Genomic DNA, 18,001 nt, shown 5'->3' on the forward strand with positions numbered 1-18,001 from the left:
CTGGGCAACAGATTGTGCCACTGCACTCCAGTCTGGGCAACAAGAGCGAAACTTCATCTCAAAAAAAAAAAAAAAAAAAAAAAAAAAAATTCAGGCAGCCAGGCGCAGTGGCTCACGCCTGTAATCCCAGCACTTTGGGAGGCCGAGGCGGGCGGATCACGAGGTCAGGAGATCGAGACCATCCTGCCTAACACGGTGAAACCCCCATCTCTACTAAAAATACAAAAAATTAGCCGGGCATGGTGGCGGGCGCCTGTAATCCCAGCTACTCAGGAGGCTGAGACAGGAGAATGGCGTGAACCCGGGAGGCGGAGCTTGCAGTGAGCCGAGATTGTGCCACTGCACTCCAGATTGGGCGACAGAGCAAGAGTCCGTCTTAAAAAAAAAAAAAAAATTACTTCAGGCTGGGCTCGGTCCTTCATACCTGGAATCCTAGCACTTTGGGAGGCCGAGGTGGGCGGATCGCCTGAGGTTGGGAGTTCAGGATCAGCCTGACCAACATGGAGAAACCCTGTCTCTACTAAAAAATATAAAATTAGCCAGGTGTGGGCCGGGCGCGGTGGCTCACACCTGTAATCCTACTTTGGGAGGCCGAGATGGGCAGGTCACAAAGTCAGGAGATCCAGACCATCCTGGCTAACATGGTGAACTCTGTCTCTACTACAAATACAAAAAAATTAGCCAGGCATGGTGGTGGGCACCTGTGGTCCCAGCTACTCGGGAGGCTGAAGCAGGAAAATGGCGTGAACCCGGGAGGCAGAGGCTGCAGTGAGGTGAGATCACACCACTGCATTCCAGCCTGGGCGACAGAGGGGACTCCGTCTCAAAAAAAAAAAAAAAAAAATTAGCCAGGTATGGTGGCTTATGCCTGTAATTCCAGCTACTTGGGAAGCTGAGGCAGGAGAACTGCTTGAGTCTGGGAGGCGGAGGTTGCAGTGTGCCAGGATCATGCCATTGCACACCAGCCTGGGCAACAAGAGCAAAATTGTCTCAAAAAAAAAAAAAAAAGAAAGAAAAATTAGCTTGGCTTGGCGTCCACATGTAGTTCCAGCTACTTAGGAGGCTGAGGTGGAAGAATCACTTGACAATAGGAGGTTGAGGCTGCAGTGACCTGTGATCATGCTACTGCACTCCAGCCTGGGTGATGGGAGTGAGACCCTGTCTCAATTTTATTTTAAATCATATTAATATAACTGTCTTCATTAAAATATTTACTAAACAATAGAGAATACTTATTTATAAAAATAAATAATGTTTTTAATTGAAGTACATCTCAAATACACATCGGATATACTAAAAATTAACTTATTGGCTGGGCGCGGTGGCTCACGCCTGTAATCCCAGCACTTTGGGAGGCCGAGATCGGCGGATCACCTGAGGTCAGGAGTTTGAGACCAGCCTGGCCAACATGGTGAAACTCCGTCTCTACTAAAAATACAAAAATTAGCCAGTGGGGTGGTGGACGCCTGTAATCCCAGCACTTTGGCAGGCCGAGGTAGGTGGATCACCTAAGGTCAGGAGTTTGACACCAGCCTAGCCAACATGGTGAAACTCCATCTCTACTAAAAATATAAAAATTAGCCAGGTGGGGTGGTGGGTGCCTGTAATCCCACCTACTTGGGAGGCTAAGGCAGGAGACTCACTTGAACCCAGGAGGTGGAGGTTGCAGTGAGCCAAGATCATGCCACTGCACTCCAGCCTGGGCAACAAGAGTGAAACTCCATCTCAGGAAAAAAAAATTATTAAAATAAAAATGTTGTTAAATAAGAAATATTAAAATAAAAATATTTACATGTTATTTATGAAACCACAAAATATTATTTTTACCTGGTCATTGTGGCTCACGCCTGTAATCCCAGCCCTTTGGGAGGCTGAGGCGGGAAGATTGCTTGAGCCCAGGAGTTGGAGGCTGCAGTGAGCGACGATTGCACCACTGCACTCCAGGCTGTACGACACAGCGAGACTCTCTCTCAAAAAAGATAGATATAGACAGAATCTATTTAAGTATATCCCAGATACCACATAGGATATATGCATGCTGTTTTTTACTTTTTTTTTTTTTTTTTTTGAGATGGATTCTTGGTCTCTTGCCAGGCTGGAGTGCAGTGGCGCGATCTCGGCTCACTGCAGCCTCTACCTCCCAGGTTCAAGCAGTGCTCGTGCCTCGGCCTCCCGGGTGGCTGGGATTACAGGTGCTCGCCACCACACCCAGCTAATTTTTGTATTTTTAAGAGAGATAGGGTTTCACCATGTTGGCCAGGATGGTCTCGATCTCCTGACCTCAGGGGATCCACCCCACTTGGCCTCCCAAAGTACTGGGATTACAGGTGTGATCCACTGCACCCGGCCTACTTTTTTTTTTAACTCCATCTCAAAAAAATAAAAATAATTTAGTCTCTGTCATGCAATCTTTGGGATATACTTATACCAAAAATTAGTCTTTCCAAGATCCAAACCTAACCAGATGCGTTTACTTTTACCTGCCACATCTGGCCCCCCCATCCTTCGGTGGGCAGGGGAGGGTGGGGGGTGGCCCAGACTAACCCGCCCTGTGCCTACAGGCAGGTGCTCCGGGATCACAACTGTCTGCAGACGCTGCTGCAGCATCTGACTTCGCACAGCCTGACCATCGTGAGCAACGCGTGCGGCACGCTCTGGAACCTGTCGGCCCGCAGCGCCCGTGACCAGGAGCTGCTGTGGGACCTGGGCGCCGTGGGCATGCTGCGTAATCTGGTGCACTCCAAGCACAAGATGATCGCCATGGGCAGCGCCGCCGCCCTGCGCAACCTGCTGGCCCATCGGCCCGCCAAGCACCAGGCGGCCGCCACCGCCGTGTCCCCAGGCAGCTGCGTGCCCAGCCTGTACGTGCGCAAGCAGCGGGCGCTGGAGGCCGAGCTGGACGCACGGCACCTCGCGCAGGCGCTGGAGCACCTGGAGAAGCAGGGCCCGCCGGCAGCCGAGGCCGCCACTAAGAAGCCGCTGCCGCCCCTGCGACACCTGGACGGCCTGGCCCAAGACTATGCTTCCGATTCGGGCTGCTTTGACGACGACGATGCACCGTCATCCCTGGCTGCGGCCGCGGCCACCGGGGAGCCAGCCAGCCCTGCCGCGCTGTCCCTCTTCCTGGGCAGCCCCTTCCTGCAGGGGCAGGCGCTGGCTCGCACCCCGCCCACCCGCCGAGAAGGCAAGGAGGCAGAGAAGGTCACCAGTGGGGAGGCAGCCGTGGCGGCCAAGGCCAAGGCCAAGCTGGCGCTTGCAGTGGCGCGCATCGACCAGCTGGTGGAGGACATCTCCGCCCTGCACACCTCGTCCGACGATAGCTTCAGCCTCAGCTCTGGAGACCCGGGGCAGGAGGCGCCACGGGAGGGCCGCGCCCAGTCCTGCTCGCCATGCCGCGGCCCGGAGGGCGGGCGGCGAGAGGCAGGAAGCCGGGCGCACCCGCTGCTGAGGCTCAAGGCGGCCCACGCCAGCCTCTCCAACGACAGCCTCAACAGCGGCAGTGCCAGCGACGGGTACTGCCCACGCGAACATATGCTGCCCTGCCCGCTGGCCGCACTGGCTTCGCGCCGCGAGGACCCCAGGTGTGGGCAGCCCCGGCCCAGCCGGCTTGACCTTGACCTGCCCGGCGGCCAGGCCGAGCCCCCCGCCCGCGATGCCACATCCGCCGACGCCCGCGTGCGCACCATCAAGCTGTCGCCTACCTATCAGCACGTGCCACTGCTTGAGGGTGCCTCAAGGGCGGGTGCAGAGCCCCTCGCGGGGCCTGGAACCTCTCCAGGGGCCCGGAAGCAGGCCTGGCTGCCGGCAGACCACCTGAGCAAGGTTCCCGAGAAGCTGGCGGCCGCCCCGCTGTCTGTGGCCAGCAAGGCACTGCAGAAACTGGCGGCGCAAGAGGGGCCGCTCTCGCTGTCCCGATGCAGCTCCCTTTCCTCGCTGTCCTCGGCCGGCCGCCCAGGCCCCAGCGAGGGCGGTGACCTGGATGACAGTGATTCCTCCCTGGAGGGGCTGGAGGAGGCCGGCCCCAGCGAGGCTGAGCTGGACAGCGCGTGGCGGGCGCCCGGGGCCACCTCGCTGCCCGTAGCCATTCCGGCTCCCCGGCGTAACCGAGGCCGGGGCCTGGGGGTGGAAGACGCCACGCCGTCCAGCTCGTCGGAGAACTACGTGCAGGAGACACCGCTTGTGCTGAGCCGCTGCAGCTCTGTGAGCTCACTGGGCAGCTTCGAGAGCCCGTCCATCGCCAGCTCCATCCCCAGTGACCCTTGCAGCGGGCAGGGCAGCGGCACCATCAGCCCTAGCGAGCTGCCCGACAGCCCCGGACAGACCATGCCTCCCAGCCGGAGCAAGACGCCACCGCTGGCGCCCGCGCCACAGGGTCCCCCCGAGGCCACCCAGTTCAGCCTGCAGTGGGAGAGCTACGTGAAGCGCTTCCTGGACATCGCCGACTGCCGGGAGCGCTGCCGGCTGCCATCTGAGCTGGACGCAGGCAGCGTGCGCTTTACCGTGGAGAAGCCAGACGAGAACTTCTCATGCGCCTCCAGCCTCAGCGCGCTGGCCTTGCACGAGCACTACGTGCAGCAGGACGTGGAGCTGCGGCTGCTGCCCTCGGCCTGCCCGGAGCGCGGCGGGGGCGCCGGGGGCGCCGGCCTCCACTTTGCAGGGCACCGGCGGCGGGAGGAAGGGCCGGCGCCCACGGGTTCTCGCCCTCGCGGCGCCGCGGACCAGGAGCTGGAACTGCTGCGGGAGTGCCTGGGAGCCGCCGTGCCTGCCCGGCTGCGCAAGGTGGCCTCCGCGCTGGTGCCAGGTCGCCGCGCACTCCCCGTGCCCGTCTACATGTTGGTGCCCGCCCCGGCCCCGGCCCAGGAGGACGACTCCTGCACTGACTCCGCGGAGGGCACGCCGGTCAACTTCTCTAGCGCTGCCTCGCTCAGCGACGAGACGCTGCAGGGACCCCCCAGGGACCAGCCCGGGGGACCAGCGGGCAAGCAAAGACCCACCGGCCGCCCCACCTCTGCCAGGCAGGCCGTGGGGCACCGGCACAAAGCGGGAGGCGCCGGCCGCAGCGCGGAGCAGTCTCGGGGCGCGGGCAAGAACCGAGCAGGGCTGGAGCTGCCCCTGGGCCGCCCCGCGAGCGCCCCCGCAGACAAGGACGGCTCCAAGCCCGGCCGGACCCGCGGGGACGGGGCGCTTCAGTCGCTGTGTCTCACGACGCCCACTGAGGAGGCCGTGTACTGCTTCTATGGCAACGACTCGGACGAGGAGCCCCCGGCGGCCGCGCCCACGCCCACCCACCGGCGCACATCGGCCATCCCTCGCGCTTTTACGCGGGAGCGTCCGCAGGGCCGGAAGGAGGCCCCTGCCCCGTCCAAGGCTGTACCAGCCGCCCCGCCGCCCGCCCGGACCCAGCCCAGCCTCATTGCTGACGAGACCCCGCCCTGCTACTCCCTGAGCTCCTCCGCCAGCTCCCTCAGCGAGCCCGAGCCCTCGGAGCCGCCGGCCGTCCATCCACGAGGCCGGGAGCCCGCGGTCACCAAGCACCCGGGCCCAGGAGGCGGACGCGACAGCTCGCCCAGCCCGCGGGCCGCGGAGGAGCTTCTGCAGCGGTGCATCAGCTCGGCCCTGCCCAGGCGCCGGCCCCCCGTGTCTGGCCTGCGGCGCCGCAAGCCCCGAGCCACCCGTTTGGATGAGCGGCCCGCAGAGGGGTCCCGGGAACGCGGCGAGGAGGCAGCGGGCTCGGACCGGGCCTCCGACCTGGATAGCGTGGAGTGGCGCGCCATCCAGGAGGGCGCCAATTCAATTGTCACGTGGCTGCACCAGGCAGCAGCTGCCACGCGGGAGGCCTCGTCCGAGTCCGACTCCATCCTGTCCTTCGTATCCGGGCTGTCGGTGGGGTCCACCCTACAGCCCCCCAAGCACAGGAAGGGACGACAGGCGGAGGGAGAAATGGGCAGTGCCCGGCGGCCAGAGAAAAGGGGCGCAGCCTCAGTCAAGACCAGCGGGAGCCCCCGTTCCCCTGCAGGCCCCGAGAAGCCACGTGGCACACAGAAGACCACGCCCGGGGTGCCAGCTGTGCTCCGGGGACGAACAGTGATCTACGTCCCCAGCCCGGCACCCCGTGCCCAGCCCAAAGGGACCCCCGGCCCCCGCGCCACACCGCGGAAGGTGGCGCCCCCTTGCCTGGCACAGCCCGCAGCTCCAGCCAAAGTCCCGAGCCCCGGGCAGCAGCGGTCGCGGAGCCTACACCGGCCTGGCAAGACCTCGGAGCTGGCGACGCTGAGCCAGCCCCCCAGAAGCGCCACACCGCCCGCCCGCCTCGCCAAGACCCCCTCCTCCAGCTCCTCCCAGACCTCGCCCGCCTCCCAGCCCCTGCCCAGAAAGCGCCCCCCGGTCACCCAGGCTGCTGGGGCCCTGCCCGGCCCCGGAGCCTCCCCGGTGCCCAAGACGCCGGCGCGCACCCTTCTGGCGAAGCAGCACAAGACGCAGAGATCGCCCGTGCGGATCCCGTTCATGCAGAGGCCGGCCCGGCGTGGGCCGCCACCGCTGGCTCGGGCAGTCCCGGAGCCGGGCCCCAGGGGCCGGGCGGGGACCGAGGTGGGCCCGGGGGCGCGTGGGGGCCGCCTGGGCCTGGTGCGTGTGGCCTCAGCCCTCTCCAGCGGCAGCGAGTCCTCCGACCGCTCGGGCTTCCGGCGACAGCTGACCTTCATCAAGGAGTCGCCGGGCTTGCGGCGCCGCCGCTCCGAGCTGTCCTCGGCCGAGTCCGCTGCCTCTGCCCCCCAGGGCGCCTCGCCCCGCCGCGGCCGGCCCGCGCTGCCCGCCGTCTTCCTCTGCTCCTCGCGCTGCGAAGAGCTCCGAGCGGCACCCCGGCAGGCCCCGGCCCCGGCCCGGCAGCGGACCCCCGCGGCCCGACCCGGCCCTGGCGAGCGCCCTGCCCGGCGCACCAGCTCCGAGAGCCCGTCCCGCCTGCCTGTGCGCGCGCCCGCCACCCGGCCGGAGACTGTCAAGCGCTACGCGTCGCTGCCCCACATCAGCGTGGCCCGCAGGCCCGACGGCGCCGTCCCCGCGGCCCCTGCCCCAGCCGACGCCGCGCGCCGCAGCAGCGACGGGGAGCCCCGGCCGCTCCCCAGGGTGGCCGCGCCGGGCACGACGTGGCGGCGCATCCGAGATGAGGACGTGCCCCACATCCTGCGCAGCACGCTGCCCGCCACGGCCCTGCCACTGCGGGGCTCCACGCCCGAGGACGCCCCGGCCGGGCCCCCGCCGCGCAAGACCAGCGACGCCGTGGTCCAGACCGAGGAGGTCGCCGCCACCAAGACCAACTCCAGCACGTCCCCGAGCCTGGAGACCAGGGAGCCCCCCGGGGCCCCCGCCGGCGGCCAGCTCTCCCTCCTCGGCAGCGACGTGGACGGTCCCAGCCTCGCCAAGGCTCCCATCTCCGCACCCTTCGTGCACGAGGGCCTGGGGGTCGCCGTGGGGGGCTTCCCCGCCAGCCGGCACGGCTCCCCCAGCCGCTCGGCCCGAGTACCCCCCTTCAACTATGTGCCCAGCCCCATGGTGGTCGCAGCCACCACCGACTCGGCCGCGGAGAAAGCCCCGGCCACTGCCTCCGCCACCCTCCTGGAATAGTGGCCTAGGCCGGCCTTCTGGAACGTTCTCTCCCGGCCCTGCGGCGCGGTCTGGCTGCCCCATGGGCCTGCGCTGTAGACGTCCCCCATAGGTCGCCCCAGGGCCTCTGCCCACCCGAGCCCCACCACTCTCAGAACCCCCGCCCAGCGCACGGCGACCTCGCGCCTCACCGGAAGACCTTGCCTCTGTGCCGCGGAGGTCCAGGAGGAAACGGGGCGGCCGCTAGGCCTCAAGTCTCGACCGTGGAGCGCTGGCAAGGGCGCCCTGGCCCAGCCCTGAGCGCGCGGCCCTTCCCCTGTCGGAAGCCGTTGCTTGACCCCGGGCGAGGGAGGCGGTAGCCACCGGGTCCGGGTCTGGGTCCGCTGCTTCGCAGGGGCAGCGCTGGGGAAGTGACGGCGCCCGCCGCAGGTGGGGCGAGGCTGGGGGAGGGCGGCGCCGCAGCGGGCCTGCCAGCTGGGGGCCTTCGCGGCGCGCAGGGGCGAAGCCTGTAATCACTGCAGCCGCTGGTAATTCGCTAATGAGGGCTTTGCAGGGATTGTTTTCATTCTCAGCCCCAGCTGTGGGAATGCGGGTGGGGGTGTGGCCGAGCCCCGGCAGGAAACCCCGCCCAGACGGTGTTCAGGGAACCCGGAGCCCAAGCGCTCCGGCGGAGCCCAAAAGGGTGGGGGTGGGAGGGGCAGAGGCCAACGGATCCCCCTGCCTGTCGCACCCCTTGGCGGAAGACTGGAAGGCAGCGGGCTGCGTACGATGGGACCCTGGTGCAGACGCCGGGCTGGCTGACATTTGGACCCCATCCCAGAGGAGATGCTGGCTACCAGCTGGGGCGACCCCAAGGGTCGCTGGAGTCAGTATCGGCCCGGCCCAGCCGCGGCGGGCGAGGCCAATGGAAAGGAGACTGAGGGGAGTCCCGGCAGTGAGCCCGAGGCCCTGGGACCTGGAGCCCGCGCTGGCCTCTCCCCAGCGGAGCCTGCACGTTACGGAGACCATCACATGTGGGCGTGGTCAGTGCCCAGGACTGCACCGCTGCTCATCTTGTCCCTTTTCAATTCCCTTCTGGTTCATGATGCATAAAGCGCTAGGCCCTAGAACTCCAGAAACAGCACAGCTGGGGCGGGGACCCAGCCTTGCCCTCCACCCGAGGCTCTGGGACAAGGCGGGAGGTCCGGGGGCCTTCCGGCAGGTGAACGCAGGGCTGGAGAGTATTTGGTGCCAGATGACGTGAAAGCTAATAGAAGGGCCTGAGGGGCTCGGCTGCCTCATCCCCTGGCGGGGGAGGCTGGGAGCTGGGCCTCCTGCGTGGGGTGGGACTCGCAGGGGCCGGGTCTCCGTGACTGGGGCAACGCCTCGTCCTGCAGAGGGAGCCGACGACCTCTTTTCTGCAGAAAAGCTCCAGCAGGCGCTGCCTTCACCCACGGATCTGACCAGGCTGAAGGCACACGCTCAGTGCCCCACGTGCCTTCTCCAGGAGGAACGAAGCAGGGTTTGAGGGTTGGGTGGATGGAGCTCAGAAGGAAACCCCAGCCCCACCACGGATGACACCATCCCTCCCGTCCCATCCCATCCCCAGCATGGGCAAGGCCAGCCTTTCTGGCAGAAGGAGCTGTCCTCAACTCAGGGCCGCTGTGAGCAAAGCTGACCCCAGCCCCCACCCCCAATTAACACTGCTGCTTCTCTGAATGCATGTCGCGCTGCACCCCATGCTCCGGGCTCACACCCTGAAGGACGAGGAGCTCCAGACAGGACGTCCGTAAGTCATGGAGGTGCGCCACCCAGCAGGTGCTGGAGGTGCCCAACGCTCCCTCCTAGGACCTCGCAGCCAGGCAAGGCTGTCAGGTTGTTTTGGGGGAAGAGGGGGTCATGGATGGCTGAGCAGAGAGCGGGGAAAATGCAGGCTGAGTGGGGCGACCTCCTGCCTGCCAGGAGCCCCCTTTCAGGACACAGCGGGGGTCTCACACTTGCTGTCCCCATCCATGGCCCGAGGGGGAACCTGGTGGTCTCTTCTGAGCTTTTGGACTTGAGGATGCCAAACACGTGCTCACCCTCACACTCGCCCCGGCCCGCTGCGCCCCTGATCGCCAAAGGGTAGGGAAACGGCGAAGCCAGCCACCAGGTCGCTGGTGACAGGGCCAGGGTTATGCAGGAAGGAGGTGCGGCATTGCCTTCCACACATGTAAGTCTCTGGGCGGCGCCCTCCCAGCTCCCTGCCTCTGTTTCCCCATGTGGGCCGTGGGGAACTCCCAGAGCTACCTCTTGGGGGAGCGTGGTGGCAGCGATGATGGGGAGACGCCTGGTACTGCTCACAGAACCTGGGTCTGGCCGGCTCCTGCCCGTGCCACCTTGCCCAGCAGCAGGGTGCGCAACATGGCTGCCAGCCCCACCTCCCACCCCCACCCCGAGTCCTGAGCTCACTTTCGCCTTCTCCATCCCCTGCCGTGGGGGCCACAGCCACACCTCACCGCCCAGTCCAGCTGTCTCCAGAAGGGGACAGGCAGTCCGTGGTCTCTGGACAATCAACTCAAGGTATGCCCACTGCAAGGCCTCCCTCCCACCGCGGCCCCTGCCTGGCCACCTGGCCTCTCTGCACCAGGGCGACAAGGGGTCCCTGTCTGCCCCGCAATGCTCCAGGGCCAGTCCTAAGGAACTGAGGGTCTGAGGACGCAGGGAGGGTGGAGGTGTCCTGAGGCTGATGGACAGTGACCGCCACTGGCCCCCAACATGACCACACGTGGGTGCTGAACTCGGGGCGCCGTGCCCACCAGCATGGTCCTCCCGAGCTCCGACAGCATTACCTCACCCCGCCCTATCTGTTGCCCCGGTCCAGCCCTGACTGCGCGCGCCTGGTCTGTCTGATTCCCCTAGCCGCCACCCGTTTCTGTACCGGGTCTCTGCAGTGTTAAACGGACGTGTAAATAGTGGTAAATAGTGACAGCCTGTCCTTCCCTAAATGTAAAGCCATCTGTCCGGCATAAGGACGACACCGTCAGCTGTCCGACTCGCGCACATTTAATAAACTGAGCTGTTGCATTGCCTGCCGCCATCACCCCCGTTCCTCAAAATGGGCTGTGGGCGGGTAGGTTCATCGCTGTCTACGTGCTGCCGCAGAATTGCTGAGACCCCCCAGGTTAGATCCCTGGAAGTAGAGCCAGAAAGCAGAAACTGGGGGCACAGGGTTTATAGGCACCCCACCCAGATGGGCAGGGGAGGCACTGGGTGAGGCCAGGAGTCTCCCCCTGGTCCCAAGGGAGGGCAGGCTCCAGGGGGTGCACAGCACCCCAGACAGGGGGTCCAACCTGGGCATTGGTACCTGGGTCAGTTATTATGGCAGGCCCCAGTGTGGGGCAGGAGGCACCCATGAGCCACTAGGAGCTGTGGCCTAGTGGCCACAACAGCTGGAATGGGGCAGCCACAGCACCCACTACCGGGGAGAGTCAATGGTGGACAGGGGCTGCGGGAGCTGGGACGGCCCCACGTCAAAGCCACTTCAGGGAGCACAGCCCTGGCCCAGCTGGGGGGACAAGGAAAGCTATGACTGCAAGCAGCACAGAAGTGCAGGGCGAAAAGGGATGGCAGGAGCCGGCCCCCTCCCCACCTTCCACCCTGGGACACTGCCGGGACCTCCCTCGGCCAGGTGAGCAGCTTCAGAAGCATGACCAGTGAGAAGTCCTTAGGGCCCAGGCCGGGCTAGCCAAGTCCCAGTTTCTGGATGAGGCGCCTCCCAGGCTGTGTGTGGCAGGCCCCCTTTCTTCAGGGAATAAGAAACATCTTCCACATTCAAGAAACAAAGCTGGCTGTGGGTCTGGAGAGAGGGCGAGGCAGCCCCAGGTCTCTGGGTCAGGCGGACGGTCCCTGCATGCAGTGCCCGGCAGGACTGAGCAGGGTTCCCGGGGTCGCCGGTACCCACCCCTCCCCAGCTTCCGGGGCCCCGGGACAGAGCCGCTCACAGAGGCACCATTCAGACGGCCAGACACACACGAAAGTGTTTATGTGCAGGGCCCAGCCTCTGGGCCGCCTTGCCCAGGTTTCCACTCAAGTTGCTATTTAGGATGAAAAGCCTTTGGCAAGACCCTCCACCGCACTAACGCCCCTTCCCCCAGGGCCAGAACCCGCAGGGAAGCAGGCCCAGGATGGGCTGCAGCCGGCAGGGTGGCTATGAGACCCGGGACACCCTGGGCTCCTGGCCAGTGACTCACAGCGGTCCTCCAGCAAGGGCGGTGGCTGGGAGACACCCGTGCCGTGGAGCTGGGCCCAGCCTGGCTGGGTCTCAGGGCTGCTTCTCTTGGGTGACCCCAGCGACCCAGGGTCGTTATGAAGATCAACATGGCTTGTGGGAGGAGCCCGGGGCCCAGAAGGAAGTGGGGTCAGGGGCTCAGGCTGGCCCTCGGGCTGCTCTGACATTGGGTGGGCACTCGCTGGATGGAATCACAGTTAACACCTCGATCCCGACACCTGGACTCAGAAGTGGACAGGCGAGTGCCTGCCCCGGGGGAGGAAGGAGGTGGCGCCTGCTCCCAGGGGCCCCACTGCAGAGCACAGCCACTGTGAGCCGAGGACAGAATCACAGTACAGCAGTAATGTCCCTATCCTCTTCCAGAACCCCAGTGGGCCCTCAGGTCACGCAGGACGGAGCCAGCTGGGTGGGTCCCACCAACTCAGCATGAATGAGACGATGGATAAACCGCAGCCCCAGCATCAGGAGGGGCGCCTGTGTCGACACCCACGTGGGCTGGGACCCCGTGAATGCCAGTCTGGGGCCGACGGACCCCCAGGGAAAGCCTGGGTGCAGGCCACCTCGTGCGCCGCCCAGGCCTGCAGGCCCCGAGAGGTCAGCCTGAGGAGGCAGCCTCGGCCGCCGGTAATGCTGCCTGCTTCATCTGGGCCACCTCCCGCTCCAGGTCCTCGCCAGCTCGCTGCAGGAGCTCACACCTCTGCCTCAGCGCGTCGCCCGCCTGCTGCAGCCGCTGGTTGGCAGTCAAGTAGGCCCGGCTTTGCTGGTAGAGCTGCTCTCCCGGGGCCTCTGCATCCTCCATCATCCTGAAGGGAACTGGGGGGTCTGAGATAGGACACAGCAGCATCACTGCCTGCTGACCACCCCATCCTCCTGGGCACCCCTCACTACTGCCCCCAAAGGGCAGGGTTCCCTGCAGTCCCCGAGTGAGCCTGCCGGCCGGGGTCTTCTTAACATGACGGATGCGGCCAGGTGTGGTGGCTCACGCCTGTAATCCAGCACTTTGGGAGGCCGAGGCGGGAGGAACACTTGAGCCCAAGAGTTAGAGACCAGCCTGGACAACATAGTGACACCCCCATCTCTACCAAAAAATACAAATACAAAAATCAGCTGGGCGTGGTAGCACGCATCTGTGGTCCCTACTTCTCTGGAGGCAGAGGCGGGAGGATCGCTTGAGACTGGGAGGCCGAGGCCGCAATAAGCTATGATCGTGCCACGGTACTCCAGCCTGGGTGACAGAATGAGACCCTGTCTCAAAAATAAATAAATAAATAAATCAAAATCAAAATCAAATAATGGAGGCATCCTCGTCCATCAGGTAGGAGAGGCACAGCGGCTGGGTGGCAGGAAGGGCTTCCAGCTCTAGGCTACCCGCCTTAGCAAAGCGTGTGACCAGAGGGATCAGGTCACAGAAAGAGCTCAAGCCTCGCCAGCAGCGGCCCTCCTGGGGGCGGGGCTTCCATTCCTGCAAAAGCCGTGGCACCCACCCGGACGGACTCCACTGAGCCGGCCTGGCTCTCATTCCTGCTGTCTCTGGAAGCCAGAGACGCAACAAGCCCGCCACCGAAAACCTCTCCAGGGGCCGTGCAACCTCCTGGAGCCCACACTTAGGGAGGCAGGGGTGGCGAAGGTGAGAGGTGGGCACTGATGTCCTGGTGACTCCCACATTCAGCGGAAACTACGTATGGCTCCCTGCTCCCCCAGGTGTGCAAGCCCAGTGCAGAAGGGCTGAAGTAGCACCGACTTCAGGGTCACTCAGAGAAGCGTCAGGGGCCCCTCAGCTCTGGCCTGCCCCTCGGCAGTGTGGTCTCCCCCGGATGAAGGCTCCACGTGCCGTACGGGTCTGGGCTGATCAAATCACCTGTCACCACCTGCTTTAGCAACAGGGTGGGAAAGGCCGGGCAGTGCCTGGATGAAGGCACAGGAGGCCCCCTACCTTCTGTGAGTGCCCCCCCTCCCCCGCACAGCGTGCCTCAGTTTCACCACACTCAACGGCCGTGGACCTGAGCCCATGAAGCTCAAACCACGGCCCCAGCACCCTCAGGTGACAGAACTGCATGCTGGGAATAAAACCAACTCATGCACCTTGACCAGTACCGGCCCACAGAACCTTCCAGATGATGCACACACCTCCCACCGATGCTGGTCCACACCAGCCACCAGCCATGTGCGGCTCCTGGGCACTTGAAATACGTCTAAAGGGAAAATGCAACTCAATTTTTCTTTCTTTTTTTCTTTTTCAGAGACAGGGTCTCACTCTGTCACTCAGGCTAGAGACTCCAACTGCTGGGTGCAAGCAACCCTCCTGCCTCAGCCTCCTGAGTAGCTAAGACCACAGGTGCATGCCACCACACCCAGCTAGTTCGTGTATTTTTGGTAGATATAGGTTTCGCTATGCTGCCAAGGCTGGTCTTGAACTCCGGGCCTCAAGTCATCCTCCTGCCTCAGCCTCCCAAAGTGCTGGGATTACAGGCATGAGCCACTGCACCTGGCCCCAGAATTTTCTAATATTACTGTTTAAAAATGTTCCCTTAGAAATTCGCAGTTTCTATCATTCCACATGACTCATTTTCTTTTTTCTTTTTTTTTGTTTGAGATGGAGTCTTGCTCTGTCACCCAGGCTGGAGTACAGTGGCACGATCTCAGCTCACTGCAACCTCCGCCTCCTGGGTTCAAGCAATTCTCCTGCCTCAGCCTCCCAAGTAGCAGGGATTACAGGCATGCGCCACCATGCCCGGCTAATTTTTTTGTATTTTCAGTAGAGACGGGGTTTCACCATGTTGGCCAGGGTGGCCTTGAACTCCTGACCTCAAATGATCCGCCCACCTCAGCCACCCAAAGTGCTGGGATTATAGGTGTGAGCCACCGCGCCTGGCCGATTCATCTTCATTTAATGTTTCCCGCCACCCCCAGAACAGCCTGGGGCGGACATTCTTGTTTCTTTTGTTCACTTGTCCATTAGCAGTGCTCTAAGCGCAGAGCCCAGCACAAAGGAAGTGCCCAAGAAAAGGCTTGTTGAATGAATGAATGAGCCTCATCCACAACACAAAATTCACCCAACTGCACTGCTGAACCCTTCGGTCTCTGACTAGCTTCCACCTCGTAAATCAGGAGTGGACAAGCTTTCCTGCCAAAGGCTGGAGTCTCTGCTCCCACTACTCAACTCTGCCCTTCTGGTGTGAGAGCAGCCACTAACTGTATGTGAATCATTTGGCTGTGTGCCGTAAATCTTTACTTACCAACACTGAAATCTGAATTTCATACCTCTTTCAGGTGTCAGAAATGGTCTTTTTCACCCACCCCCATTTAAAAATGTGAAGTCCATTCATAGCTCCCAGACCTTAAAAAAACAGCCAGGGGCAGGGTTTGGCGGGCCCTAGCTTACCACCCCTGTTTTACTTTATTTATTTATATTTATTAATTATTATTATTATTATTGAAACAGAGTCTCACTGTGGTCCAGGCTGGAGTGCAGTGGCGTGATCTCAGCTCACTGCAACCTCCGACTCCCAGGTTCAAGTGATTCTCCTGCCTCAGTCTCCTGAGTGGCTGGGATTACAGGCCCATGCCACCACACCCGGCTAATTTTTGTATTTTTAGTAGAGACAAGGTTCCACCACGTTGGCCAGGCTGGTGTCGAACCTCTGACCTCAAGTGATCCACCCACCTCGGCCTCCCAAAGTGCTGGGATTATAGGCGTGAGCCACCGCACCGGCCACTTATTTATTTTTGAGACAGAGTCTGGCTGTGTTGCCCAGGCTGGATCCTCCCACTTTAGCCTCCAAGAAGCTGGGGCTACAAGTGTCCACCACCACACCCAGTAATTTTTTTTTTTTTTTTTTTTTTTTTGAGACAGTCTCGCACTGTCACCTGGGCTGGAGTGCAGTGGTGCGATCTCGGCTCACTGCAAACTCTGCATCCCGGGTTCAAGCGATTCTCCTGCCTCAGCCTCCCGAGTAGCTGAGATTACAGGCGCCTGCCACTATGCCCAGCTAACTCTTTTGTTTTTGTTTTTGTTTTCATTTTTAGCAGAGACGGGGTTTCACCATGTTGGCCAGGCTGGTCTCGAACTCCTGGGCTCAAGCGATCCTCCCGCCTCATCCTCCGAAAGTGCTGGACTTACAGGCCTGAACCACAGCGCCCGGCCTCCTCCCCTGTCAGAAAAACCCTCTGAAAATCGGTCCCACTCTACGGAGGAGTAGAGGGAGACTCGGAGAGGATACGGACCGTGCCCATGTTACTGGGGTTCCCAGGGCGTGGGGTCAGGAGTTAGGGATGTGCTTCTCTCCCGTCCCCTTGCTGCCGGGGTCTCAGGTCCGCTTTTCCCCGCGACCGGGCTCCCCCTACCTTCCGGGGCCAGGATGGTGAACACCGGATCCTCTGCCGGCGCACCCCGCACATCCTCCAGGATCTGCTCCACCGTGGGGGGCGCTGGGCGGGTGGGCAGCAGCACGCGCTTCTTGGCCTTGGAGCCCATCTCTGAAGGCGGGGAAGGGGGCGCTGACCGGGGCGTCCACCTCTCCGCCCTTGCCCAGGCTGCTCCTCCCGCCCAGCGAACTCGTACGCACCCGTCGCGGTCCCGCTCCCGGGGAAGCCCGCCCTGTCCCGCCCCTCTGAGCTCGCCCCAGGCCCTGACCCTCCCTCCGCCCAAAAACACGGTGGCCAAGGCTTCAGGGTCTGGCTCAACCTCTGCCTCAGTTTCCCCGCGGTCACCCCAGTCGCCGGCCTCTTCCCACCTGGGCGCGGGACCCGAAAGCCCAACGTCGACGATGCAGCCACTTCCGCTTCCGGTCGGAGCACCGCCCCGTCTCCGAACACGTGATACGCACTTCCGGCCTCCTCTCCCGCCGGCCCGCCGCTCATCGCGGGGCTCCGCCCCGTCTTAAAGGAATAGTGCCCTTGAGACTCGGATCTCAGCCTCTCAGGCGAACCCGAACCTGGATGCGCTACGATGAGAGTGAGTTCGAGTCCAGGCTCCACTGGCTGGGTAGAAAAGCATCCGAGGCTCGTCTTTCTGAAAAGGGGAACACGGCACTAGGGGACACGCCACCCACGTGGCTGACGGGAGCACAAAATTGCTGTCCACCTAAGGGAGCCTGGTGGTGCATGAGCACTCGGCGGCCGGAACACAGCGGGGGCGGGGCGGTCGCGGCGCCTCCACTTCCGGCCAAGACGGGTCCTCCCACCTCGGGGACGGTGCTGGAGGTCACCTTTTCCTCTCCGCTGATGCCTGGGAAGGCAGAAAGAGCAGAGGGCCCTTTTCCTCTCTCAAGGACTTTACTGAGATGCAGTTTACATACCATAAAGTTCCCCTGTTTATTTCGTTTTGTTTCGTTTTTTTAGAGACAGAGTCTCACTGTGTCGCTCAGGCCGGAGTGCAGTGGCGCGATCTCAGCTCACTGCAACCTCCGCCTCCTGAGTTCAAGCAATTCTCCTGCCTCAGCCTCCCGAGTAGCTGGGACTACAGGCGCCCGCCACCACGTCCGTCAAATTTTTTTTTGTATTTTAGTAGAGATGGGGCTTCACTGTGTTGCCCAGGCTGGTGTCAAACTCCTGAGCTCAGGCAATCCGCCAGCCTCACCCTCCCAAAGTGCTGGGATTACAGGCGTGAGCCACCGAGCCGGGCCAAATTGGCCTGTTTAAACTGTAAATTCAGCCTGGGCGCGGTGGCTCATGCCTGTAATCCCAGCACTTTGGGAGGCCAAGGCGGGCAGATCACTTGAGGCCAGTTTGAGACCAGCCTGGCCAACATGGTGAGACCCCATCTCTACTAAAAATACAAAAATTAGGCTGGGTGCGTTGGCTGACCTTTGGGAGGCCGAGGTGGGTGGATCACGAGGTCAGGGGATCAAGACCATCCTGGCTAACACGGTGAAACCCTGTCTCTACTAAAAATACAAAAAGAAAAACAAAATTAACCAGGCATGGTGGCGGTTGCCTGTAGTCCCAGCTACTCGGGAGGCTGAGGCGGGAGAATGGCGTGAACCCGAGAGGCAGAGCTTGCAGTGAGCCGAGATCGTGCCACTGCACTCCAGCCTGGGCGACAGAGCAAGACTCTGTCTCAAAAAAAAAAAAAAAATTGTTGAGAGAGAAGGAAGGAAGGGACAGAGGGAGGGAAAAGGAAAGAAAGAGAAAGAAAGGAAAGAAGGAAGGAGA

At 62.4% G+C, this 18,001-nt stretch overlaps 2 protein-coding genes across 9 annotated transcripts in view; one reads left to right on the plus strand and one right to left on the minus strand.

The window, feature by feature from the left end:
* The window catches only part of APC2 (APC regulator of WNT signaling pathway 2), a 27,079-nt gene extending 16,430 nt beyond the window's left edge, over positions 1 to 10,649 (plus strand). For all 6 annotated transcript variants that reach the window (XM_031006721.2, XM_055371071.1, XM_063701918.1 and 3 more), the window contains exon 15: positions 2,562 to 10,649. In XM_031006721.2, the coding sequence (XP_030862581.1) occupies positions 2,562 to 7,620 (5,059 nt within the window). In that variant the 3' untranslated portion in view covers positions 7,621 to 10,649. The remainder of the gene's footprint in view (positions 1 to 2,561) is intronic.
* Positions 10,606 to 17,281, minus strand: C20H19orf25 (chromosome 20 C19orf25 homolog). 3 transcript variants are annotated; one of them, XM_004059655.4, is made up of 3 exons: positions 16,582 to 17,281; positions 16,193 to 16,324; positions 10,606 to 12,670 (listed from the first exon to the last, which is right to left on the minus strand). In XM_004059655.4, exons 1-3 carry the CDS (start codon positions 16,706 to 16,708, stop codon positions 12,444 to 12,446), a joined length of 486 nt encoding a protein of 161 aa, XP_004059703.3. In that variant the 5' UTR covers positions 16,709 to 17,281; the 3' UTR covers positions 10,606 to 12,443. The 3 variants fall into 3 exon arrangements, with proteins under 3 accessions (XP_004059703.3, XP_004059704.1, XP_055227067.1); XM_004059656.5 differs by having other exon boundaries at positions 11,584 to 12,670; positions 16,533 to 16,613; XM_055371092.2 differs by having other exon boundaries at positions 11,584 to 12,670; positions 16,559 to 16,610.
* Between the last annotated feature and the right edge of the window lie 720 nt (positions 17,282 to 18,001).

The sequence above is a fragment of the Gorilla gorilla genome, chromosome 20 (genome assembly GCF_029281585.2).
Source record: "Gorilla gorilla gorilla isolate KB3781 chromosome 20, NHGRI_mGorGor1-v2.1_pri, whole genome shotgun sequence".
NCBI lineage: Eukaryota > Metazoa > Chordata > Mammalia > Primates > Hominidae > Gorilla > Gorilla gorilla.

Excerpts from the sequence above, each read along its gene's own strand:
- C20H19orf25 (XM_004059655.4), bottom strand. The coding sequence starts at position 16,708 with ATGAGCGGCGGGCCGGCGGGAGAGGAGGCCGGAAGTGCGTATCACGTG. Across the intron at positions 16,325-16,581 it reads CTTTCGGGTCCCGCGCCCAG|AGATGGGCTCCAAGGCCAAG; the intron begins GTGGGAAGAGGC and ends CCCCGCCTTCAG. Across the intron at positions 12,671-16,192 it reads CACCATCCTGGCCCCGGAAG|ACCCCCCAGTTCCCTTCAGG; the intron begins GTAGGGGGAGCC and ends GTCCTATCTCAG.